The 25,861-nt window shown below is 41.2% G+C and overlaps 2 protein-coding genes across 5 annotated transcripts; one reads left to right on the top strand and one right to left on the bottom strand.

The window, feature by feature from the left end:
• Window positions 1-2,095: 2,095 nt before the first annotated feature.
• On the bottom strand, window positions 2,096-5,643 carry LOC122882921. The gene is made up of 2 exons (XM_044210883.1): window positions 4,079-5,643; window positions 2,096-3,644 (listed from the first exon to the last, which is right to left on the bottom strand). The coding sequence occupies exon 1, from the start codon at window positions 5,346-5,348 to the stop codon at window positions 4,596-4,598; it is 753 nt and encodes a 250-aa protein (XP_044066818.1). The 5' UTR covers window positions 5,349-5,643; the 3' UTR covers window positions 2,096-3,644; window positions 4,079-4,595.
• Window positions 5,644-6,596: 953 nt separating this feature from the next.
• Window positions 6,597-25,578, top strand: ccdc71 (coiled-coil domain containing 71). 4 transcript variants are annotated; one of them, XM_044210848.1, is made up of 2 exons: window positions 6,597-6,757; window positions 21,885-25,578. In XM_044210848.1, exon 2 carries the CDS (start codon window positions 21,898-21,900, stop codon window positions 22,972-22,974), a length of 1,077 nt encoding a protein of 358 aa, XP_044066783.1. In that variant the 5' UTR covers window positions 6,597-6,757; window positions 21,885-21,897; the 3' UTR covers window positions 22,975-25,578. The 4 variants fall into 4 exon arrangements, with proteins under 4 accessions (XP_044066783.1, XP_044066775.1, XP_044066804.1 ...); XM_044210840.1 differs by having other exon boundaries at window positions 6,598-6,757; window positions 21,888-25,578; XM_044210869.1 differs by lacking the exon at window positions 6,597-6,757 and adding an exon at window positions 6,807-6,933 and having other exon boundaries at window positions 21,888-25,578.
• The last annotated feature ends 283 nt before the right edge of the window (window positions 25,579-25,861 follow it).

Raw genomic sequence — 25,861 nt, forward strand, 5'->3', positions numbered from 1 at the left:
CAAAGTAACATCAATGCAGTATGGAAAAAAGTTTTTATTGAGTACATCTTTTTCAGTGTGGGTTGGGCCTGATCCAGACCTGGAGAAAACACAACAGTGGGTGATTATACTTACAAACTTAAAGCCAATCAATTGCCACAGTGACACCCCCACATTCTCACTGAAATCAGCAATGCGATTCATTTGAATGTGATCACTGTGTTGACACAGCAGGGATCCTGACAGAGAGACTCCGGCAAAAACACACAGGGGCGTCAACTTTTGCAATGTGACCTCATACAGCAAGATGCTGCATTGGCCATTTACATACTTATTAGCACACATTCCTGGTAGATTACACCATAATTCTACAGTTAATCTCATGAACATGGAGACGGAGGATAAAATGATTGTCGCTGTGATAACCAGCTGTAAAATCCTGTCTCACTGTATTGTATTGCTGTGCAGTGTTTTGGTGTCTGAAAAGCCTTCAAGCTTATGAATGTATTAATGAAACCAGCCTTCATAAAATCGATTTAATTGTCTCACCAGTACCTAAAGCAACACACAGTTGGTGGGGGCGTGGATTGGACAGTATTTTAAATTGTCATAGCTGTTGCACTAAGGAAATATAAGTAGTAAATATTAGAAGTGGTTTTTAGCGGTGCTGGCAGTGTATGCAGTTTTAATGGATAATTCTCTGTAGGTTCATCACTACAAGTGACACCTTTCACATTGTCATTTAATACATTGTTATTATAAAAATAGAATTATAGGCACTTTAACTATACCCAACCTAACCAGTTTTATTATTTCTTTAGTCTCTTTTTGCATTGTGTAACTATGTGATGTTATGTGATTATTATAATTAGTTTAATTATTATTATAATTTTTGTTTTCTCCTTTCTTCTGCTATATTTTTCTTTGTTGTGTGCAAAGTGCTATTTAAATAAAGTTGAGTTTTTTGCATGGATGAAGTAAATCCATGGATGTATTATATTGATGTATAAGACCTGGATACCGAACCCAAAGTGGCCTATTCAGTCCATTAAGAATTGCTTGCCTGGTGCATACGCCAAAAAAGTGTCTAGCTTCCAGGTTTACTTCCAGGGTATGCAGTCCACTGAATATTCTGGGTTCTGAGTTTCCGGCCCATAGACTTTACATTGTGATGATGTCACAGATTTTTAAATCACTTTTCTTGGCTCAAGGGAAGTTTTATAAATATAAAACCTCCATTGATCAAAAATTCGTATTAGTGATAATTCACCTTGTTTGCAGTTTGAGGTGTCCTGTCAACAGTTTTACAGACGTCTCTCTTATAATGGTGTTCTATGGGGAAAATGAGACGGTGTAGTCCCTCATTCGTCCAGGAGTGTTCCATCATAGAAAGGGTTTCAGTTGTAGTCATCTGGACACTGTTTTCAGAATCAAGACGTTTCGGCTCCCATCCGGAAGTCATTCTCATTGTTTTCTGGCCAGAAAACAATAGGCCTGATTACTGGGCCATCATGAAAACAAAAGAAGGTCAGTTTCAGGTGAAACTAGGCAGGGTAAACAGCAGACACTCAGGAAGACTCCTCCCTGAGGGCAGGGCCTATGCAACACAGAGTAGCTTAAATTTCGGAGTTCTCAGACCATGTTCACAATTGACCATTTTCACAATTGAGAAAAGGTTTCAGTCGTAGTCATCTGGACACTGTTTTCAGAATCAAGACGTTTCGGCTCCCATGCGGAAATCATTCTCAATTGGGCCTATTGTTTTCTGGCTGGAGAAGGGAGATCCTGTCTCCAGTGATTCTCCCTTCTCCAGCGTTTCTCCTGTCTCCAGCAATACTCCTGTCTCCAGTGATTCTCCCTTCTCCAGCGTTTCTCCTGTCTCCAGCAATACTCCTGTCTCCAGTGATTCTCCCTTCTCCAGCGTTTCTCCTGTCTCCAGCCATCTCCTGTCTCCAGTGCATTCTCCCTCCTACAGTCTTCCTTCTCTCCATACCTACTCTTTCGGGCTGTTATCAAATAAAGAACATTCTTGTCCATCTCGGTGTCCCCTGCCTGTCTGTTCCGTAACAATATTACAGTAAAATCTATATTGCACTGGACACTTCGACTCAAATGTTTTACTGAAGAAGAATTAAACAGTGTGTGAGAGGACCTGAAGACATCTGGCCCAGCTGAAGGCTGAGCGGCTGTGCCGTATCCAGATCTTATTATACATCTATGAGTAAATCCCAACAGAGTTCAACTCTGAGCTTAAAGTTATGCATAATTAAGGGCAGCTTTGAATGATAGGTAGGTGCCCTCTCAGGTGGCTAGCCGCTAGGTGATGTCAGCAACCAGGCTTCATTCAGCCCACCTCAGCTCCACCTCTTTACCCATTTTTGGATTAGCCAGAGTCAGGGACTGCCAAGATGGCGATGGGCGTAGCCTTCCACATTGAGCTTCACAAAGGCTCTTCAGAAACCTATGGGTGATGTCATGAAGACTACATCCATGTTTTATATAGTCTATGGTGCTGACCAGAGAGTCCAAAACAGAGAGAAGGGTCTAACTGCAGTCCTCCCTCCTGGGGCCCCTAGTTCTGTGAGCCAGGTTTAAGCATGACCTCCCTCCTGAGGCCCCAAATGAGGAGAGTGGTCTGAGGTGCTGCAATTGGACCCTTTTGAAAACAGAGGAAGCTGTTATATTAGCTGTATATCCAGTATAAACTGGCCCACAAAAGAAGCATGGTCTGCGGACTGTCATCACACAGGACTCAATGATACAAATACATCTCTTGAACACATTGTATTAACTTTTTGTCTAGTCAGTGACCAAGCCAGCTGCTAGCTTGGTGGGCTACTGTGGTTGGACATATATTTTTGGTAGTTGGCCCCGCTAGCATTTACCTGGTGAGCTAGCATCTTACCAGTTTGTTTGCTAGCTACAGTAGCTCCTTTGAACACCACCAATTTCATAAGAAAGGAATTTGGCTGTGCCACTTTTTGGTCTGGGGCACTTATAATAGTAAGGCAATTCACCATTAGTCAAAAACAATTATTATTTAGACTGAAATATTTTCAGTATCAGTGTTTTGGTCACCAAATTAGTTTCTGAATATATTTGTTTCAACAACAACAAAGGCATAGGCTCTGCCAAGTGATGACATTAGGCACTGAAATTCCTTCTTGTTTAATTATTGTTTATTATATGTATTTAACTCACAACATATAACACACACACAGACAAACAGAACATATCAATCAATCAAACTTTATTTGTATAGCACCTTTCATACAGGTTAATGCAGTTCAAAGTGCTTCACATGACTGACAACACGAGAAGTGTAGACCATAATAGAGTGAAATAAAATAGATTAAAAGACAGAACAAAGTATAATAATAATGAGTTAGATAAACGCTAGACTGAAAAGTGGATAAAATATTTAAAAAGACAACAAAATAAAAACAAATCAAATCGATAAAAGGGATAAAAACAATAATTAAAAATTTTTAAATAACAGTATAGCCGAATCGTGCTACTAAGTTCCCTTGGCCCTGAGACACACGCTGAGACCACGTTTTCAGTTTATTCTTTCTTTATTTCTTTTTCTCCACACAATCTTTCCCTCTGCATCCGCCGTTCCTCTGACCGCCTCTGCTTCTTCCTCCCTTGTGTCCAGCATGCTACTGTATTTAAGGAGAGCATAATTAGTTAACCGGGTTCAGCTGTGCCAATTATCTCTCCTTGATGCTGCACACCTGAGCAACTCCACCACCTCTCCCTCTGCAGCTGACAGCTACCCATACCCAATTCCACATACCCCCACCGCCCAACATAGGCCGGGGAGCCATCTGGCCCAACCTACTCCCCCTCCCCATGGGAAAGGGAAAGGAAGTCGGCCACGGCCATCTGCGCCCCCGGCCTATGGATCACTTTGAAATTTAAAGGTTGGAGAGCCAGATACCACCTTGTGATTTGGGCATTGGCATCCTTCATGTGGTGGAGCCACTGGAGGGGGGCATGGTCCGAACAGAGGGTGAATGGGCGCCCCAGCAGGTAATACCGCAGGGCCCCAACCGCCGACTGGATGGCCAGGCACTCTTTTTCGATTGTACTATACCTGGCCTCCCTCTCTGACAGCTTCCGGCTGATGTATACGACCGGACGGTCGACACCCTGCACCTGCTGGGACAAAACGGCCCCCACTCCTCTGTTCGACGCGTCAGTCTGCAGAACAAAAGGGAGAGAAAAGTTAGGCTTGTTTTACCCTCTCGAATGCCATTTGGCACTGCTCCTTCCACTAGACCGCATCTGAGGCACTTTTCTGGGATCAGTCAAGGGACTGGTCAGCTCTGCGAAGTTGGGAATGAACCTCCAGTAATAGCCGGCCAGCCCCAGGAACCGCCTCACCTCTTTTTTTGACTTGGGCTTCGGGCAGGTGGCAATTGCAGCCGTCTTGTCTACCTGGGGGCGCACCTGCCCACCGCCCAAGTGGTACCCCAGATATCGTACCTCCCTCCAACCAACCGCACACTTCTTCGGATTGGCAGTGAGACCGGCCTGCCTCAATGACCCGAGCACCGCAGCCACCTGCAGCATATGCTCCGCCCAGCTGTCACTGTGGATGATATCGTCATCTAGGTAGGCGGCTGCATATGCAGTGTGCGGACACAGTACTCGGTCCATGAGGTGTTGGAAGGTGGCCGGCGCCCCAAACAACCTGAACGGAAGTGTTGTAAATTGGTACAACCCGTATGGAGTGGAGAAGGCCGTCTTTCCCTTAGACTCTGGAGACTGGGAATCTGCCAGTAGCCCTTGGTCAAATCCAGTGTCGTGAAAAAACGAGCAGTGCCTAACCGATCCAGGAGCTTGTCGACCCGAGGCATTGGATAGTTATCAAATCGTGACACATCATTCACTTTGCGGTAGTCCACACAGAACCGTATGGTCCCATCCTTCTTGCCTACAAGAACGATGGGGCTACACCAGGCACTGTTGGACTCTTCTATTACCCCCATCTTCAGCATGGCCTTTAATTCTTCCTGAACCATTTTCCGTTTGTGCTCAGGCAACCGGTAGGGCCATGAACGCACCATCACTCCCGGGTGAGTCTCAATGAGGTTGGTGCGACCCGGAAGGGGGGAGAACACGTCGGCAACATGCCGTTGCAACTCGGCAACGTCTGTTCTCTGGGACAGTGTGAGATGGTTGTCAGGCCCAAACTCATCTCTCTCACCCACCGTCGTCACCAGAGCAACAGGCTCCACCTCTCTCCATGCTTTTAGGAGGTTGAGGTGGTAGATCTGCGTTGCCCCTCCCCTATCCGACTGCACAGCCTCATAGTCCACGTCGCCGACACGCCGTGTGACCGCAAAGGGTCCTTGCCACATGGCGAGTAATTTGGAGCTGGACGAAGGGAGTAATACAAGCACTTTATCTCCCTGCGTGAATTGTCTTAATCTAGCCCCATGTTGGGCGCTGGTTGTAGCCGAATCGTGCTACTGTGAGTTCCCTTGGCCCTGAGACACACGCTGAGACCACGTTTTCAGTTTATTCTTTCTTTATTTCTTTTCTCCACACAATCTTTCCCTCTGCATCCGCCGTTCCTCTGACCGCCTCTGCTTCTTCCTCCCTTGTGTCCAGCATGCTACTGTATTTAAGGAGAGCATAATTAGTTAACCGGGTTCAGCTGTGTCAATTATCTCTCCTTGATGCTGCACACCTGAGCAACTCCACCACCTCTCCCTCTGCAGCTGACAGCTACCCATACCCACCTCCACAAAAAGATAAAATAACATTTTTACAACACAAATACAATAAAATAAGAGAATGAAACAAAGTAGCCTGGCTGAAGAGGTAGGTTTTAAGAAAGAAGTTTAAAAATTTCAACACTTCCAGCTGCTCTTAGATCCTCCGGCAGATAGTAATAGACAATTACTAAGAAGAAACTATAGTTAATTCACTATTCATTTTATTTCGCTAGTGGATTATTTCATTTAAAATGTTCAGAGGAGCATAATAAGCTTAGGAGAACCAATGTTTGCATCCCAAATTCTTGTTCTCACGTGAAAGACCACATATGTTTCATCCAAAAGAATTCCTCACAAATTTTATTTCAGGGATTGAGTCTCTAGGTCAAAAACATTATTTTCTGAGCACTTGTGCCCCTTTTTGATGCTTGGGAACATATATTTATATTTTTACGATCCTTACTGTTAATCTGTTTATATTTTTTGGCATTGTGTATATTTTATATTTGCACTCATTCGTACCTTGTACTGCAACTCAGGATTCATAAAGTTCTATCTCATCTTATTTTATCTTAAAATTGGTGTGAAAAATTAACTTTTTTATATTACGTATACTGCAATATATCAACTTTAATCTAAAAGTCAGGTTGGTTGGTTGGTGATGCTAAGTTTTAGCCACAAACACAAAAATAGGCACAAGCTCCGCCCAGTCATGGCCTCACAACTTACTTGTGCCAGTGATTACTTTCAAAATGATTATTATGTTATGAAATACAACTTATGTTTTAATTATTTAGGAATTTCTTGTGGATTCTGTTTCGGAAATGAGTTTTCTCAGATGAACCTAAAATTATATTTTAGTCACTTGTGCACGTTCCCCACCCCCACCCCTCGGCGGGGTTAACAGAGCCCGCCCCCTCTCCTCTCTCCCCGGCAGCCTCCGCCTCTCTTCCCTGGTCTGTCATCCACACCGCTGTTGTTGCAGCCATTTTACCGTGGAGCGTCGGCACAGCAGCGACCGGAGGATGCCGAAACAGCAGCGTTGAAAGGTAATTCCACCTTTTTTATTGAGCGCTTTCATTCACGTTGGTAACCTTCACGTTTCCGACTCAGCAAATAAGTCGGACAACGTTAATGTCTGGCGACCTGAGGGCCAGGTCGGCCGGAGGGGCTGAGGGAGCCTCCACAACTAGTAGCTGCTCAGACAGAGAAGATTGCTGGGAGAGTAAGTGGCTACCAAGGCTTGTCGCTGGCAGTTATCAAATCCGTGTGAAAAATGGCGTCTTTCACAAAAAGCACTGAAAGTTGTAAATGAGCTGATATGCGGTGAGAGCCTGAATGTATATTTGGGTACAGTTAAAGGGTGCTGGATAGCAGTGTACAAATTAAACTGAGTCGTATTTGTGCGCTCGTGAAGGGGGCGCTCGAGAGCTTCACAACGACGTAGGTTTGCGCACGCATTGTAGCTTAACCCTTATTGGCTAGTCTGCTTTTTAATTTTTCTGATACAATTTTGTTTAAATGTAGTGACTCCATTTTAGGTTTCTTTGTTCTTATCAATTGAGTAAACATATCAGTTTGCTTGTGTTGTTAGTTTTGTTGACCTGAAATCTTGCAGTGCTGCTGTTGAGGTGTGCATGGCAGCTATTAAAGGTGGGGTATGCGATTCTAATCCAATATAAGTCTTTTGGTCAAATTCATCTCCTCACGATCCGCTAGCTGTCCGTTCAGTGTGTGCGCTAAAAAAACTCTGGTGTTTGTACGCAGCCCTGGCTCTGTAAATGGGAAACAAACAAAGTGGCTCGGACCGGGACACACAACACTATTCCAGCCATGATCTGTATGTCAGGTAACGTTAAATGACTTGCCCATGGACATTCAGCTAACTTTCTAGTTTGCCAAGATATGCTGCTGTTGTGATGTTAGCTATAGTAGTAGGAGAGTTGTGAGTATCGCTGTCTGGAGCTGCTGTGCTGGCTCTGGGAAACCGTCTCGTCCTCTCTGGCTGTTAGCTTCGCAGCAGCAACTGTAGGGACAGTTTGCTAACCCACAACCAAGCTAACGTTAGTTACATTACTTGCTGCGCCGTTGTTCGCTCTATATCATGGTATTTGTCGTGGTACTGGATTTCTCCAGAAGCACTTACCCCACCTTTTTAAGGCCCAGTACCATCAGCATGTAAACTGGTGAAATCGCTGAAATTCCCATTTCAATGGAATTACTGCAATTATTGGATTTCCACGTGGGAAATTTGCGCAAATTTCTTGTCAATTTCAACTTAGATTAACTTTGACAGGCAAATTAGAGCTCTTTACTAAGTGTCCTCAACTTTCTCTAAGTGCATGAGGCCACTTCTTCACGTCATCCTCCCACTCGTTAATAGTTTGAGGGTGTGGCACCAACTTGCCATTTTGATTTTTTATTTATTTTTAATTGATTTTTGGAAGTGTTCCCATGACATTGTTAAATAAGCTAGTTAAGATAACGTTAGTCGCTCAGGGATGCGATCAAACAGAAGTGCTGCATAAAAACCAAAAGGTCGACAAACTGTTTACTTCTGTGTTCTAAAATAAGGTGAATAATCTGGGCATTAAAATAGCAGTTCAGTACTGAGAAAACTGAAAGAAGCTTGGATAGCCATGTGACTGACTAGTAAACTAGTGTTTCTGGCTGGCTGGCATGTTAGTTGAACCTCACCAGCTATAGTTGTTCATCAACCAGCCTTGCTGTCCCTAGGTCACCAAACCTCTAACAAAGCCTATTTCCCAAAGACGCAAGGATAAATTTCGCTTTGCTACTGTCTGGTCTGATCAGCCTGTAGACGGGTTTCGCGTTTACAGACAATTCAGAATGCGCGCTCAGCAAATGGGTAGAAAACACATTCCCACATGATGAATTCTGGACATTTTCAGTATTAGGAAATGAAGCAACTTGTTGGAAACCAGTCAAATACTGTTTAAAGGTAAATTTGTGCGTTCAGAACTATCGACCACCTTCCTGTTCTTTGCACTGGTACATAAAATCCAAGTACCAGATCACTAGAGGGTAAAAGCTAATTCTGCAGTCTGAGCTAACCGGGTTGGTTCCGTCTTGAGATAATGAACATTTCCACCCATTAGGGGTGTGCCATATAATATTGTTTACGATAATATAGTATAATTTTTAATATGATTTTTAAAATAAATTATATCGTGATAATGGCATCATTCCGACTTGTTGACGTAATGACATCGTACTGTTATGCACAGAAACAACAAGCATCGCTAAAAGCGAAAATGACATTGCTACCGGCTCTAAGGTGGAGGAGTTGGTTCCAAAAAGGGGAGCTACTTCAGTAGTGGAAGTGGTTTGGTTACAAAAGATCAAGCAGTGTTTCCCACACAGACTTTACTTGGCCGGGCCACATACAAACGGCGCCATCCGCAATCGATTAACTAGTGGACAATGTCTCCTCGCTCTACCCTCCCATGCGGTCTACTGACAATCGCACATGCTCTGCTGAGAGAGAGAGTCTCCTACTTATGCCATTGTTTAGTAAAAGTGTGTAAGTGCACCTGTTGGTGCTGATGTCATTCGGTACCACGTTGGTTTTGATCGTTTCGATAAGCTACGTCATTAATTATTAGTTTGTGAACAAACACTAAAATAAGAATTAAAATGGTGCAATAAGAAATAATGTACTAGAAATAGGGTAATGTATTCTTTTATATATTTAATTTGATTTATTTATTTAATAAATATATATATATATATAATTTTTTTTAAAGAGCCATATCGCCCACTCCTGCCACCCATTACTTTTGTGATTCGTACAGTTTAAGCCACACATTTTTATTTTTTTTATGACTATCTCCTCATCAGCCCCCGGTGTGCATGATCTGACTGAAAACAATGCTAGGAAACCCGTCTAGCCTTGAGGTCAATTCTCATTGTTCTCACTGAACTTGCTACACGATAGACATACCACATTGTTTGCATCTTCCAGCCATCTCCGGTTACATCTCTTTCTTTTTACTTTCCGTTAATAGTAGAATTGCACAAAGTGGACCTAATGCTGCCTTTTCTCTTTTTGTCAACATTGTTGAGGATTTGTTGTTGTCTTGTTTGAATAAACATGATTGGAATTGTCAATGAACAAAACCGTGCTTACATTCAGTGTGAACACCCACGTTGTGTTCGATCAATTGATCCATACAGTGATTTAAAACGTGTAATGTAAGTTAAAGTGGTGTGCACTTAGTATATTGACTAAATGGGGCTTTCCGAGTGCCCAAATATGGAAGATATGACACCATTATTTCCAGGAAAAGTTTTATTCATTTTTGAGAAAAGTAGGTGGAGAATCTACCAAAGTAGGAGGGAAGTTTTGGGCTATAAAAGTGCACAGAGCTCTGTATTCAGTTCGGCTCTGGGACTGGCTCGGGTTTATTTCTTGTGAAAGAATAAACTTTATTGCATTGAGACTGAGTTATTGGTTATGTGTTGGAAAGGGAATCCAGACCCAAAATTGGCCCAGATCTGGACTTCTGTTTCCCAACAAGCTCTTCATCTAACAGCTCACTGTGGCTGCTTCTTGATCCATTACTCCCTGCAGTATCTCAAATTGATCCGCTGTCAAAAAATGATGAAAATTACTGTTGTTTTGTAGATGCATTTTTGATGAATGATAGTGATCAGTGTCAAGTTCACTTACAAACACATTGCATTTTCAGTGATTACTTAATAATAAAAGTCAGCTCGTGTTTTGCCAGTTAAATGCTTTTTTTTAATGTGAAGCTGCAGCACTAGGAAATGTTCGATTTGCATTAGCAGTACCTTAATAACAGCATTGTTCCCAGGAATGTCACCACAGACACACAGTTCGGTATACTGCAAATATATAAATATTGCGATACTTTTATCAGTGGGCCATAGGCTTAATGACCATTGTGTTACCTCATTCGGCAATAGATAGTGATTTAACAGACATTTTATTTACATGAAAATCTTCGAGATTATAACTTTAACACAATGTACGAAATTATCAAAAAACACAGTGCTAGCTCAAGTCACTTGGGAATTGCAATTGATCTGAAAAACAAAGAGTTGCACTAGAAATTATAGAGTATAATTTTGTAGAGTTTGTTAACCAGTTAAGTTGTGGTTGATAAATAAAAAAAAAAAAAAAAAACCTTCAGAATGATGGACTCACTGGATGACAGGACTGTTGATTTGGACAATGAGCTTTTAGAGTTTGGCAGATTTAGATGTCGTATTACCACGTCGCCCCCTGCAGTCTGAGGGTCAGATTGGCCTCATTTAGCTGCCCGTTCTGCGCTTGTGATTTCACTGGGAATGTCCAGATTGTTAGTGACTGTGTTTGATATCATCTTTGATTAATCATCTTGTTGTGATGGGTCATGATGATCTTCGTAACAATCATAACTTAGTTTATTAAAATTGTGTTTCAGTTAATAATGTTGGAAGTGAAAGTACTTAAAAATAGTGGCTTCAAATGCAGAGAGAACCAAGCCTTTATTTGAAACATGTATATTGGAGACCAGCCTTTATTCCCAATTTATAAAGTTTTATAAGTATATTTGATCTAGGGTTGGGCGATAGGACAAATATTTTGACATCCATCGCTACTTGTTGTTTTTTTTTGTTTGTTGGTGATTGTTGGAACAGTGGAATAACTTTTGATGAGTTTTTTATTTTGGTTGAATGAAGTGTGTTTTACAATGAGTTAACAAGGCAATTAAGCTAGTCTTCATTGAAAGAGACAAACCTGAATTTAGAAGTTGTATTTTTATGTTTTAATAAGGAAAATAGGTGTAAGAATATTTCCTTTCTTGACATTTTGTGAATTTCTTTATTTATTAGACTAAAAAAAGCTAAGAGAGCTTCTGGAACATAGCAAACTTGCCGCTTGCACACATCTCCCAGCTGAAATTGGTGGGGGGGGGCTATACACACACACACACACACACCTACGCAAATTTATCCTCCCCTTCCTGGTTTTTTTTTTTTTTTAACTGGTTTGGTCGAACTAAACCCTTAATTCACGGAGTTAGATGTGAAAACATTGTGACTCTACACGCTGTTTTCCCCTGCTGCTGGCCTCTTTGTGGTACTGGGTTAGCTCGCGGAATGAGTATGTCGTTAGCAGATGGTAAACAATAGTCAGAATCCCTCAGTTATACTTTCAAGCACACCAAATCAGCATATTAAGCGCATTATTTTAACTGGGAGCTCGAGATAATTCAGAGCTGAGTAGCAGCTTGTCCTGTCTGTCTGAAACTGTAACATTAGCTACCATTATGTAACATAACGTTCAATGCAGGTCCATTAGATGCAGTACAGATACAGTATAAAAATTATGGTTACTGTTGGGTTTGTTGTAGTCATCCTTGTTGTGATGTTAAGTCACATCTGCTCGATCAGTTATAATCGACAGCACTGCCGCCAACCTCTGAAAGTACCTGGGACTTGGATTTAGTATCCCCTCCCGAGCAGTGCCTAAACTTAGTTTCAGGAACTCTTCCTCAGAGCAGGTGGAGAACAGTGGAAACAAAAGCAGAACCCGTGACAGTGGATACATGTTAGGTTACATTTAATTAAGTTCCTGCAGTAGAAATGGGCTGTGTGTGTGTGTGTGTGTATACATGCACGGACATATTCTATACTCACAAATGTATAGAATATGGGGCTGCAGAAAGTTAGATTGGATCTGGCTTGAAACATGTCATGCTTTGTATCTAGAGTTCCTGCTCTGGCACATCAAATGAAGCGCTCTCTATTTACTCGGTAACTGACCAATCACAGGCATTTGTAGCGGCTCACTCTGATTAACTGCTCTGTAACCACACAGCTGCAGCTGCTGCCTGCAGCTGCATTTTCATTATGAAGGCAACCTGCAAGAGAAATGAAACTGTATTTACTGAGGAGGAAGAATTGCTTTTGATTTGGATTAATTCTGTGGTCCAGTTGTTGCACATTTGAAGAATGTGTTCTTTTTGTGTCAAATTATTTGTTTAAATCTTTACTTTGGCAATGCAGTGTGGAGCAGTTATTGCAATTTTTTCCAACTGTGGTGGTGAAAAGTAGGTTTTTATTCAGGTGATTGATTCTCTATTTTCAGGGTGAAGATTCTGTTGCTCATTTAGGTTCCCTGATACTTGGAAAATGTTGCATTTATCTTAAAAATATAAAAAGCTGCTTTTTAATTTCTATCATCTGTAAATAATCCGTTGTGCCTTCTCACAATTAAAGGATGACAAAATTCTTCTTTCATGATGAAGATAATATAAATAATTAAACCTTTTTATAAACAAGAATAAGGGTTTTGAGGATGTAGGAAGATGGTGTTCCCTTACGTTGAACTAGAAATACAAGACATTGGGCAAAAAGTTTTGCATCTGTCATTTCCTACAGAAATATACAGTATATTAGCGTAAATTAGTTAGATGTTCAAGAGTTTGAAAATCTATGTGTTTCTCACTGACCTCAAACATCTAACATTTCTGTATTGACATTTCTTGTTTTTTAATGGACAGTTGGGTGAATTTTTTTTCTTAAGAATGTTACCCAACCAAGCGGCAACCTCCGGGTCTGAAAAGTGAAGACAATGCAGAAGTGCCTTAAATCTGCATTCTTTCTAACGGCCAGTAGGGGGCGACTCCACTGGTTGCAAAAAGAAGTCTGGTTGTATAGAACTCCTATGAGGAAATGACTTATGTAATTCAGCCACATTGGAGGGTTTTCGAGCATGAACTGCCTTTTTAAGGTCATGCCACAGCATCTTAATAGGATTCAGGTCAGGACTTTGACTAGGCCAACTCAAGTCTTCATTTTGTTGTTCTTCAGCCATTCAGAGACCCCACAACAACATCCAAAGAACTGCAGGCCTCACTTGCCTCAGTTAAGGTCAGTGTTCATGACTCCACCATAAGAAAGAGACTGGGCAAAAAAAAACAGACCATCACACTACCACCACCATATTTTACTGCTGGTATGATGTTCTTTTTCTGAAATGCGGTGTTACTTTTACGCCAGATGTAATGGGACACACACTTTCCAAAAAGTTCAACTTTTGTCTCGTCAGTCCACAGAGTATTTTCCCAAAAGTCTTGGGGATCATCAAGATGTTTTCTGGCAAAAATGAGACGAGCCTTAATGTTCTTTTTGCTTAGCAGTGGTTTTCGTCTTGGAACTCTGCCATGCAGGGCATTTTTGCCCAGTCTCTTTCTTATGGTGGAGTCATGAACACTGACCTTAACTGAGACAAGTGAGGCCTGCAGTTCTTTGGATGTTGTTGTGGGGTCTCTGAATGGCTGAAGAAGAACAAAATGAAGACTTTGGAGTGGCCTAGTCAAAGTCCTGACCTGAATCCTATTAAGATGCTGTGGCATGACCTTAAAAAGGCAGTTCATGCTCGAAAACCCTCCAATGTGGCTGAATTACAACAATTCTGCAAAGATGAGTGGGCCAAAATTCCTCCACAGCGCTGTAAAAGACTCATTGCAAGTTATTGCAAATGCTTGATTGCAGTTGTTGCTGCTAAGGGTGGCCCAACCAGTTATTAGGTTTAGGGGACAATCACTTTTTCACACAGGGCCATGTAGGTTTGTAGGTTTGTTTTCCCTAAATAATAACAACCTTCATTTAAAAACTGCATTTTGTGTTTACTTGTGTTTATCTTTGACTAATATTTAAATTTGTTTGATCTGAAACATTTAAGTGTGACAAACATGCAAAAAAAATAAGAAATCAGGAAGGGGGCAAACACTTTTTCACACCACTGTATTACCTCAGCAAACTGTTTCCTAATGAGTTTATGGTCTCAATTTCTAATTTCAAGTTTTCTTAAATACCGCATGATGTTTGTAAATGATTCTCCCATTTAGAGTAAAATAGAGGACAAAGTTGCTACCACGGCGATAGAGGCGATACGTATCCACTGCACTGTGTACATCTAACTAGCCGTGAGCTTGTTTTTTGGTGTCGTCTGTGTTTTCGTCTAAGAACTTTGACCCTTTCACAGTGTGTTTTCAGTTCATGAAAGTTAATTTTACTATTTTGGTCGCCTAAAATGTCTTGTTCAGCCTTCGTTTGTACTAAAAGACACTCTAGGAGTTGGCTGTTTATCTTTTACAGTAATTACATTTGTTTTGTTTTAAGCCTGTTTTTTTGCTAGCCAAAATTAGCATCCCAATTAATATCACAGTTAACGTGAATTACGGATGCACCTTGGTAACCAAGCTAGCTAGCTCTCCATCCTCTTGTCCAAATACGGTCACTTCTGGCTCCAAAAAACCAAGATGGTGACAGCCAAAATGCCAAACTGGAGGCTTCAAAACGGTAGTCCACAAACCAATGAGTGACATCACGGTGGCTATGTTCACTTTTATACAGTTTATGTACATGTAACTCTGCCTCTTCCTTTTATGTCAAGCTGCCTGTAAAAAAGCTACAGACGAGCCTTTCCTCTGCAAAGGAAAAATAAGTAAAGCCCATAGAGCCAAGTAGGTCTATCTGCAGGTGCACAGTACTACAGGATGCGTCTACTACATGATACACCCTCAAAATGGTCGCAGTTTGGTTAGGTTTAGGCACCAAAACTAGGTGAGTTGAAATAACTAGGTTAAAATAAGTACGTTGATCCAGGAAGTTATCTCAGGGGGTTGTTGTGTAGTGAAATGGGTGTGTGTCATAACATTAATGCTGCTTCAAAAGTAGTTTAGCCAACTTCGCTGCATTCAGCACCAGAGCTGAGAGTGTCGAGCAATGAACAGAAACACGTAGCGCTGCAAATGTTGTCAACAAATTTTTTCATCATAGTTTTTGGTGGACAAAATTAACACTAATATAATTTATTATAAATCCGCTAGCTCTGTCCACCTAATTTGCATATTTAGACCAGATCACAATGTAAGCAGAATAGAGATAATAAGAACACTTAGTAATACCAGGTGTGATACGATGTTATTATCCAGATACAGATCACATATATTATACCAGGTGTGGAAGTGGTCTGAAGGACTGACCCCTGCGGTTTTCAGATTAACTGAACCTGCTGTCTGTCACTGTCTTCTGCACCGTTAAAACTGTAAAATGTAGGGCTGCCCCCGACTAAAGATTTTCCTAGTCAAGCAGAAAACTTAGTCGACTAAGACTCTTCTCGTCGACTAACAGTTTAGTCGACAATTAGGGGGCACCCCTAGTAAAATGAATACATTAATTACTCATATTTTTTGGGGGTACACAGAGCAGTTTGTTACCTGATAGAGATACCATCTCATTTCTTGTCTTATTTTTGATGAAAGATAAACAGAACACGGCTTCGTAGAAAAGGTTTCAGTCGTAGTCATCTGGACACTGTTTTCAGAATCGAGACGTTTCGGCTCCCATCTGGAAGTCATTCTCAATTGTGAAAATGGTCTGAGAACTCAGAAATTTAAGCTACTCTGTGTTGTTTAAGCCCTGCCCTCAGGGAGGAGTCTTCCTGAGAGTCTGCTGTTTACCCTGCCTAGTTTCACCTGAAACTGACCTTCTTTTGTTTCCATGATGGCCCAGTAATCAGGCCTATTGTTTTCTGGCTGCACCTCTCTCATCAACACTCCTGGAAGAATGAGGGACTACACCGTCTTGTTTTGAAGAACACGGCTTGTAAAATTATATCATGTCTGAGGTGGAAAATTACCAACAGCCACCAGACTGATGCTGTGATCATGTGGCTGCAGACTTTATCTTTTCTACCAGACAGCTAATTAGCATCTTGAGGTTCACTGGTATCCTTATGGGACATTTCACCCAGGTTGTTGGTTTTCCTTGTTTTCTTCTACTGTTTCACAAGGCTGTTGATAGCTTTCTGGTCTTCATCACGAGAAGTGATGAGTTTCCTTGACCTCTGTTGATCCTTCTGAGTAAATATCTGAAAACATACACTGTCTTAATATAACAAGTCCTCCAGTAAAAAGCAAGCAGCAGTTTAAAAGTATAACTGTTAAATCTACCTTCATTTTCTTACTCACTTTACAGACTGTAGCTTGACTGGGTTATGATTGCCAGGAGGCAGAGCTTTTAACTTTTGAGATGATGATGATGTCGGCCCGTCTGTTGATCCAACACTTTGGTTCAGACTGAAATATCTCTAAAACAGGTTTCTATAAAATTTTTGTGCAGACGTTCATTGTCCCCAGAAGATGAATCCTGATTACTTTTCATTTAGCACTAACCTGGTTCCACACCTTTGAATCACTACCCATATCTGATTTGTTCATTGATTCAAATATATCTTGTGTTTGCTCATTGACAGCTGTTTCCCTGGTTGAAGAAACAGTCAACCAATCAGAGCTTTGTAGGCGGGATTAGCCACCTTGCTATATCCAATGAAAAATGGTGACAGAAATGGCGACAAATGTGAATGAGATAGATGCTGCTGTACAGGTTGCTGTAAGTTGACTTACTAAAACTAGCAACTAACAATAATACCACCTCAAAGGATCAGCCTGAGGTTATTCTATACATTTCTTATTGTCAACAAATCCTTTCAGACTTGCCCAGGTTTTGCAGATGGAAAGTACAGTACCTTTCTCTTCTCTTTATACATATTACATTTATTTGTCAGGAACTAAGCTAAATTAACGAAGGCACCCTGTTACTTGAAAACAATTAGTTTTCAAGCATAAATGCTAAACATTCTCTGGTTCCAGTTTCTCAGTAAAGACAATTTTATTTTACAATATTTTATAGACAAAATGATTCATAAAAAAAGTGGCTGATTAATTGATGAAGCATAAACATTAGAATATTAATGTGAACCCAAAGGACGGCTAAGCCTTAGTACAACTCATGGTCAGACTTGCTGCACTGAAATAGGATATGTGACAGGTCTCCTGTATTTAACCAAGAAATATCAAGCACAGTAACTATCAGATGGCAAGTCTCAGCTGTAGCACTGGTGTCGCTGGGCCGGTGTTTGATTCACTATGCAGCCTGGCTACAGTTTGTAATCTGACAGGATATTGGTAGTATGATGACTCCTCATTTTTCACACACAAAATTCAAGACAAAATTGTTTCTACTAACTGACCGAAATCTACTGCAGCCAGCTGTTGGGAGCTCACGGTGAAACACATTTCTTGAATTTGTCAGTTGCAGTAGATAAAAACTGCGTTGAACATTCACAGAGAGGGGTGCAAGATGTCTTAAAATGGCCACCGCACACACACACACACACTTTGGGATGCTAACGATAATAAATCTGCATCATTGATATGTAAACATAAATTTGAACTAATACTCATAAAGATAATATTCCCCCTGCAGCTCTGGCAAAAAAAGATCAGACTGGTGTTGCACGTTGTCTGTCATTTGACACGGAAGGACAATTGAAAACTGCAATATTTATTAGGAGGAGAAGAACTATTGATCATCTGAAGATTTTGTTTATTTAATTTATTGGGATCCCTATTAGCTACAGCATTGCAGCAGCTATTCTTCCTGGGGTCCACAAAAAAGCTTTACATTGTGACAATGCAACCATAACAACTTACATCATAACACATAACAATATAAAATAAACAGGACAAAGACTAAAACACGAACACACACACACACACACACACACAGACACAGATAAGACAAGCTCCTGGCAATACAATAATCAAAATATATAAAATTCAATGATTTTAATTATGGAAAGTATCCTCCAGTGTTGGGTAAGATTCCTTTTAAATACTTTCCTGATTACAGTTTACTGATTTCCTTGCAATTGTAATTAGTAACATAATTTGTTGGATTACTCCAACACAGTAATGTAACCTGATTTATATTTGATTACTTTAGGATTACCAGGGTTCATAACTAGCATTGCTGTATTTCAAGTAGTTTGTAATCAATTATGTTCTTAATCTCACTCCAGTATGTTATTCCTTTAAACATTCTTCTGGGTTATCCAAAAGCAATCACTACATTTCATCCAAATTTGTAACTATCTGCTGCCCAACCTGGTAGTTACCATAGTCACAATTATGAGCTAAAGAATACTTATGTATGTACATAACTCTATTAGAGCCCGACCGACATGGAATTTTAGAGACCGATAATGTTTTTAGAAGAGACAAATGTGGGTTACCGATATAGTGAATTTTTGAGCTGGAATTAAAATAGACCTTTTCTATGTGGATTATGCACAGATATGCAAAGGTACTCAGAAGGCTGCGATCTTAAAAAAATAGCATGTTAAATATGTGTGTATTTATATGTATATGCATCTGTCTGTCTATATTAAGATCACCCATAAAATAGATCTCATAAGTGAACTGACATCCATGGTCTAATATATCACAGATTTTATCAAGCTACACATTATTCACACTAGGTGGTCTGTAATAACAATCAGTTAACATTGGCTTCAATGAGGCAAATGTACTTGGCGCTGTTGTACTTCAATCTCAGTTGGCATTAGTTCATCCCTAACTTTTACTGGTATGTGATTTTGAATATAAAAAGCGTCCCCGCCTGCATATGCATTCCTATCCTTCCTAAAAATGCTGTATCCTTGTATCATTAGTGCCACGTCCTTAAATGTTGAATCAAGATGAGTTTCTGTTATTGCTAAGATATGTAAATTGTAAAAACAGTAATATTTGTGTTTTGAGGTAACTTATTCCTAATGCTACATATAGGGCTATCTTTAGTCCCTTCTTAGGTAGTTTAGAATACCTTCAGTGATGTCGATAGGTACGCGTCGTGCATCTGACGCGTTAAAATCGTAAAGGACGCAGTAAACTCAGTCGACACGTCCAGGGTACGCACCATATTTTTCCCCTGATAATGCTTCATTGTGAACAACATTTATGTTGAAATAAACAAAAGAAACCTCACTGTCAATAAACCTTTTTCTTACCATCAACTAATTTTGTTTAAAATCGCAGTATGCAGTAAATGGTTGTCCTTTCGTGTGCATGTTTTTAAACTACTTTCCTAATTAAACATGATGTGTTTGAGGTGTTATGACTCCTGATGAAACTTGAAAGCCCAGCATTCTCGTTGCTCTTTAGCTTCCTTTGTTATAAGTCACCTTAACATTTATTCACCCAGAAAAAGCTAATATTTCTCTGTATAATATGACCTCCTCTTTCTGTCAGCTGCTGTGTGTTTACAGCTTTGGGATTTTATTTGTTTAATTTTCAGATATATTTTCAACATACATGAATACAACCATATAACATTGAACACTGCAACAAGTTGTCAAAAAACACAAATGTTATTGGGGACCCACTCAAATGACCACCTGTGGGTCCTGGGGACATTGAAAACCTCAAACATCACTGTACCGTAACATTGAATGAACTTAATTAATTGTTACTTTCCTTTCATGCTTCGTCTCAGATTAATTGCTATGCCCTTTTTGTTTTTGGTGCTGCAAATAAAAATGATAAATGTAATATTTGGCAGTTTCCCTTCCTTGAGACTCCTTGAACCACCAGGTGAAGTTTTTTTCTTCTTTTTTCTGTTGGAAGATGATCCCAGGGCAATGTTTCTCCTGTCCCAAAGGTCCTGGTTTCCATGGTAGCTAATGAGGCACATTAAGATGAAGGGTATAAAGGTGTAGAACTGGTGCTGAACTGAGAGAAGGTCTCATTAGCTTCTTCTCGTCAGCTCAAAGTAACGAGCCAGCTGGGGTCGTTCTCTCAGTAGATGTGGAGCTTTACTGTTTCTTCATAATCGCTGTGTTACTGTCTGCTGGTCTGGCTATGTGAGGTGTCTGATTACACTGTTGCTGACAGTAAACTAGCTTCTCCCCGAGCAATAATCTACCTATTAAAAAATCTTCAGCCTGTGTGTTCACAGCTGCAGCAGTACACATTCATGTTAACATTTTAAATTCAGGTGACTCTTATCAATAACATCTTGCGGTGAATTCAGCTTCAGAACCTACTTCAGTTTCTAGATCCCATTTACAAGTAGTAAAGAGATCAGGGGTCAGATAGTCATAGCAAACTGAACCAGCAGAAATTATGATGATGGTAGAGAAATGTCCAGGAAAGACAAGAGTCCAGACAAGAGGCAAACATGGTTGCACTGATGGGGACACATTTAAAAGTAAGTTTTTATCTCTTCATACACACAATGCTACCACTTTCCAAAACACTCTCCAGCTGGGATGAAACAGGATTGTTTGGATATGAACAGATAATGCACTCTGAACAGATAGGAACGACATCCGGTTTTGTAATTATTTTTTGTTGCCTCAATCTCTTAGCCCTTCCTTTCACAGTCATAACGTGGTCAAATTTTTAAAATACACATATGTAATTGCAGTAAATTAACTGCAGGAATCAGTGGGACTCGCTCCTTCCAGTGATAGAAGTATCTCAGATGTCCAGCAAGGATAAACATCCATAAATCTGCTTAGAAATCATTTTTAATGAGCTCCTGGGATTCCCTGGTGGCCTAGGGGCTAAGGTGCTGACCGGGGACTTTTGTTGTACGTCATTACCCATCTCGCTCTCCGTCATTTCCTTTTAAAATTATGCACTACGGCCCATTAGTGTTTTATCATACACTTCAGACCAACTAAACTTTCATCTGGACCTACTTCCATTACATGCGCAACCTCCAGTTTTTAAAGATCAGTAGTGCAGTATGGCACTATTCTGACATGTATTTTTGCATTGCCGAAAGCCCCCAATTCTTTGTTGTAGCTACCGCATCTTGAATGGGTCAGTCCGTTGAACAAGATCAAATTCATATCAATCTACCACCCAACTCCCTGCAAGAGAGCAAAAAAGCCCACTTCCCAAAATGTAATAGAATCATGTAGTTTCGGAATTAGAAACTGATCCCATAGACACACACCCTTACAAAACACGTTACTGAAAATAATCGTATTTACTGAGTAACAAGTTACAGTTTTCTGTTTGTCTGATTCTCTGGGAAAATGTACCACTGTAAGACTTACAAGTACTACCATCATACTCATCCCTACCTTACTTTGTTGTAAAATAAATAGAAAAATAGCAAATTGGGACTAAAAAAGGAGTTGTAAGAATGTAAGGCTGCAAAATAACAAAACACTGACTAAAAAGGATTGAATGGTGATAATGATCACTCTGTGTTATTGGTATTAGTTTTTGAGTAGTCCTTTCTGTGATTCTGTTTAACCAAATGCTATCTGTATTTTCCCAGCAGGACTAGAAACATGGCTGAAGCGGCGCGAGGTCCCATGGTTGGCCGGCCATTGGCATTCGCCAATGAAGAGCGGAGGGCAGTTCACTCCTGGTCCCGGGTCTCGTCAGCGGGGCACAACGTCCTCATGGATGCACTGAAGATACTCAGCCCGATGTCCTGTGACCTCTCGAGCAGCGAGGAGCTGGTTACCTTTCTGCAGGAGCTGAGTGAGGAGGGCCACAAGCCCACTGTGCTGCGCAGCAAGGACGTGTACGGCTACCGCTCCTGCACAAACCAACCCCTGACTGAAGACATGCTGAAGCCACCTAACAGAAACGTCAGACCCACCACCAAGAGGAGGGGAAGGAGGCCCCCGGCCAAGAAGAGAGAGGTGCACCCGTCCTGGAACACCACTGAGAGCAGCAACCCCAGGATTCAAGGGGTCCGTCCTCCAGAGCTGCTGGTGGACCATCGTGCCATCATCTGCAGCAGAACACCCGGTCGGACTGTAGAGATGATGCAAGCGGCTCAGGTGCGGCCTTGCCTCAGACTGACCAACATAGAAGGCCTGTCTGGCTTCCACACGGCCAGACTCCAGATCCACACTTCCTGGGAATCGTCCTCTGAGGTACCCTCTGTTGCCTTTTCACAGCAACAGCACCCTCCAACGCTTTCAGGAATACCTTTGCAGCCTTCTCAGAACGGTGGTGGGGCGCCCACCAAAGCTGTGGCCTTGTTCAGCCAGAAGAGCCTGTCCTGTCCCATCCGATTGGACGGCGCCCTCATTGGTGATTCTGCGCCAGTCTTTTACGCTAATGGCCGGGGATTCCCAGAGACTCACACAGAGCTGACCAGCAATGGCTGGAGGAGCAACGGCCTCCACCGTGATGGTCGGGGCCCAAAGGAACTGAACAACCCGACCCGGCAGAGAAATGGCTGGAAAGACAAGAACAGTTTTAGATGGAAAGTAGTAAAGGTAGATGACTCTCGCTCGGTGGCTGAGGCACGGAGAAAAGCGCAGAAGATCTTACAGGTCAACCTGTCTCCAGTGATTCAGATCCAACCTCTCAACCGTGTGCTGAGAGACTTCAGATACCAGAATAAGTGACAATTCCCCCCAAACCCACACACATTGTTTCCTTTAGCAGATGTTAGTGTTTTACATCCATAGGCCTCTACCTGGCTGAGCCCCAGTGTTCATAGCAGACGTTTTACTTTTTGTGATCTCTGCTGAGTGTTGAAGGTAGAGAAGTTAGTCTGTCTGTGGAAGTTCTGGTTCCTGACAGGGGCACTCGGGATTGAAAGGCATTTGAAGTTAAGTTCCCAGCAGGCTGGGAAATGACTATCGGCCAAATCCATTACATTTTCACAGTTAACGTTATTTTACGCTACACAATATTTCAACCAACCATCATTCTGCTTTGAGTTGACTGGCCGCTAGCCAAAATTGATGAATTTTGGGAAGCAGCATCCACTGTGACTGTTAGGTCAAAGGTGAATTTTCTGCCCTTCAACAAGGCACTAGGTGTGGCTCACAGTTCGAAGAGTATTTCTAACTCATTTGAAGTATAGCGCCGTTTTGTTAAAGTATTTTTTACTTCTAGCGCTTTAAAACAAACAATGCTGTTACTCTGCAGCGCCCTATTTTTCACTGGAAAGAAGGAGAAAATATGGCTAGTGGTGGGACAGGACGATCCCATTGGACACCCAGATGAACTGGTGGATGAGCAGGGCGGATTTCCAAAGTCTTCAGATGAGCAGATGTGGTGGTTGGTTGGTCCCAGCAAAACAAATGAACTAAATAAAAGGAGGGGGAAAAGTGAAAAGTGTTTAGTTTGTCTTCCTTTTTTGTATTTTTGTTGTTTCCACTGGAAATCAGGAAGGCTCTGGGAGCGAGTACAACAGGGAATCAAACCCGCGACCCATACAGAGAGAGATAGATATATACCTGGATGATTTGTTTGAACAACAGTCCTTCACAAAGTGTTCCTTTGGTTTAGTTTATCCGCACATGGAGACAAAAGACTTTTTGACTGTTGGGAAGATGTCTTGCAGTGACAAAACATGAAACAAGAGTATGGAAGAGGACTTGGGCCTTGTTAAAACATTTTGACTTCTGAGATTAATTTTAAATCTTAATTGTGGGAAAACATTGAGAATCCTGAGATATAAGAATTCAATCTCGAAAGTTTTCTCACGTTTTCTCATTATTAAACTTGATCTCCGAAGTTTATTCTCAGAATTGTGTGGGGTTTTTCTACTCCATGTTGTGGCCCTGGTCCACCTCCAAAAGTTTCATGATGCTGCACACCAGATACAAAAACACCAAGATGTACACTCAGGCTGGGAAGTGACCATCAGCTGCTGCTTTAATGCTGCTCAAGATTTACTTTAATCCAGTAAATTTCTGTACTACACAGGCAACCAACTGTTGTCACTTGGACTCCTGATGCAAGACATTTGTTTGGCTGAAACATGTTTGTGGTGAAATTTAACTTGAGCTGCAGTCCTGTTTTGTTTTCTGACCAGTTCAATTTGAAGCATCAGAAAGTTTTATCTCCCATCAGAACTCGTCTGTGCTCTGTTGAGTTGTTGATGAGAATTGCCCAACAAAATCTACTTGAATCAGCTGTGATCAAGCTGTTGTGGCTCACCTTAAACAAGAAAAAAAGCACTTTGAGAGTGTGACAGTGCTTTATTAACGCCTGCCCCTGAACATGAAAGTCGTTAATATTCTTATTTCCTGCCGCATGTAGAAAATATTTGAAATTATCTCTAAAATTTGGTTTGATTTTCTTTGAACCCACACTGGATTTTGCTACAGGTGCTAACTTTGCAACGTTGGTGCTGAATTAAATAACTGGCACAAGAATGTCATCATGTTTCTCTTCTTCTAGTTCTGATTGGCACATTTGAGAGCAGTGACTTCCTGTGAGCTATTTCCTGAGGGACTGATAGCAGTGCTGCCCCCTGCAAGTTGGGATGAGCATGCCAAACCGCCTTGTGTGATCTCCAAAGGGTTTCTACTGTGAGGAACCACCTAAATCCATTTTCATGTTATCATCTGTGAGAAACTCCTGTGTATTCCCCGAAAAAGTTTGTTTGAGATGTTTGGGCAAAACCACATTCCTCAAGACAAATACATTGTTATTGAGTGCCAAGGTTTGTTTTTCACCTTGGAAACAGTACTTTAACGGAAAATCTTAACTCATAGTCCACTTTTTCTGGAGCTTTTAAGTGGACCTTGATTTAAGATTATTCTTTTTCCTTTTGAACAAAAAGAAACTAAACTAAACCACCATCAGGTCAGCAAACGAGGACTTTAAACATCTGTTTCATGTTTGAATGCTGTGGAGCATGTTACAGGCCACTTGGTAGGAAGAAGTTTTAAAGTGGACATCTGTGCTTTCTGATTTGAGGTCCATGTACTATGAATTAGCAATCTGTTGCCCTGTTTAAACTAGACCACATCAGTGTTTGGTGGTTGGCTTTACAGATTTCCACGTCTCTGTTCTGGTGAATTTTACGTTCTGGAAGAGTCTCGGTTTCCTCGCGCCCCTCTCCGATCTGTCTGTATGCAGCCATGTTCACCACCGACAATTCCCTTTTTCTAGATCTTTCTGTTCGTCTTGTTTGTGCAACACTTGTATAATATTGTATTTCCTACATGATCTTTGAAAACTTTTGTTCAATAAAACTGATCTAAAAAGAATCTGTAGGGTTTTTTTTCCCCCTCAACTACGACATTTTTCATAACGTGACTCGCTTCAGTAGGTACAGTACAATCTCTAATGCTGAGAAAGTTGAATTTCCTTCCATTGTGTATGTTCTTACACCCCTGACTCATCAAGCCAAAAGTCATGTGTCATTGGGCCGTTGTTGAGTATCTGGGAAATGCACTTATTCCCTTTCTTTCTGAGAGTGAGAAGACTTTGTTGATAGAGCTGAAACAATTAAGGGATTAGTCCAATAGATCTGGGTTAGGGTTAAACTAT

The sequence above is a fragment of the Siniperca chuatsi genome, linkage group LG2 (genome assembly GCF_020085105.1).
Source record: "Siniperca chuatsi isolate FFG_IHB_CAS linkage group LG2, ASM2008510v1, whole genome shotgun sequence".
Taxonomy (NCBI): Eukaryota; Metazoa; Chordata; class Actinopteri; order Centrarchiformes; family Sinipercidae; genus Siniperca; species Siniperca chuatsi.

What these genes read in the sequence shown, in the direction of transcription:
- LOC122882921 (XM_044210883.1), bottom strand. Translation starts at nt 5,348, where the DNA reads ATGTGGCAAGGACCCTTTGCGGTCACACGGCGTGTCGGCGACGTGGAC.
- ccdc71 (XM_044210848.1), top strand. Translation starts at nt 21,898, where the DNA reads ATGGCTGAAGCGGCGCGAGGTCCCATGGTTGGCCGGCCATTGGCATTC.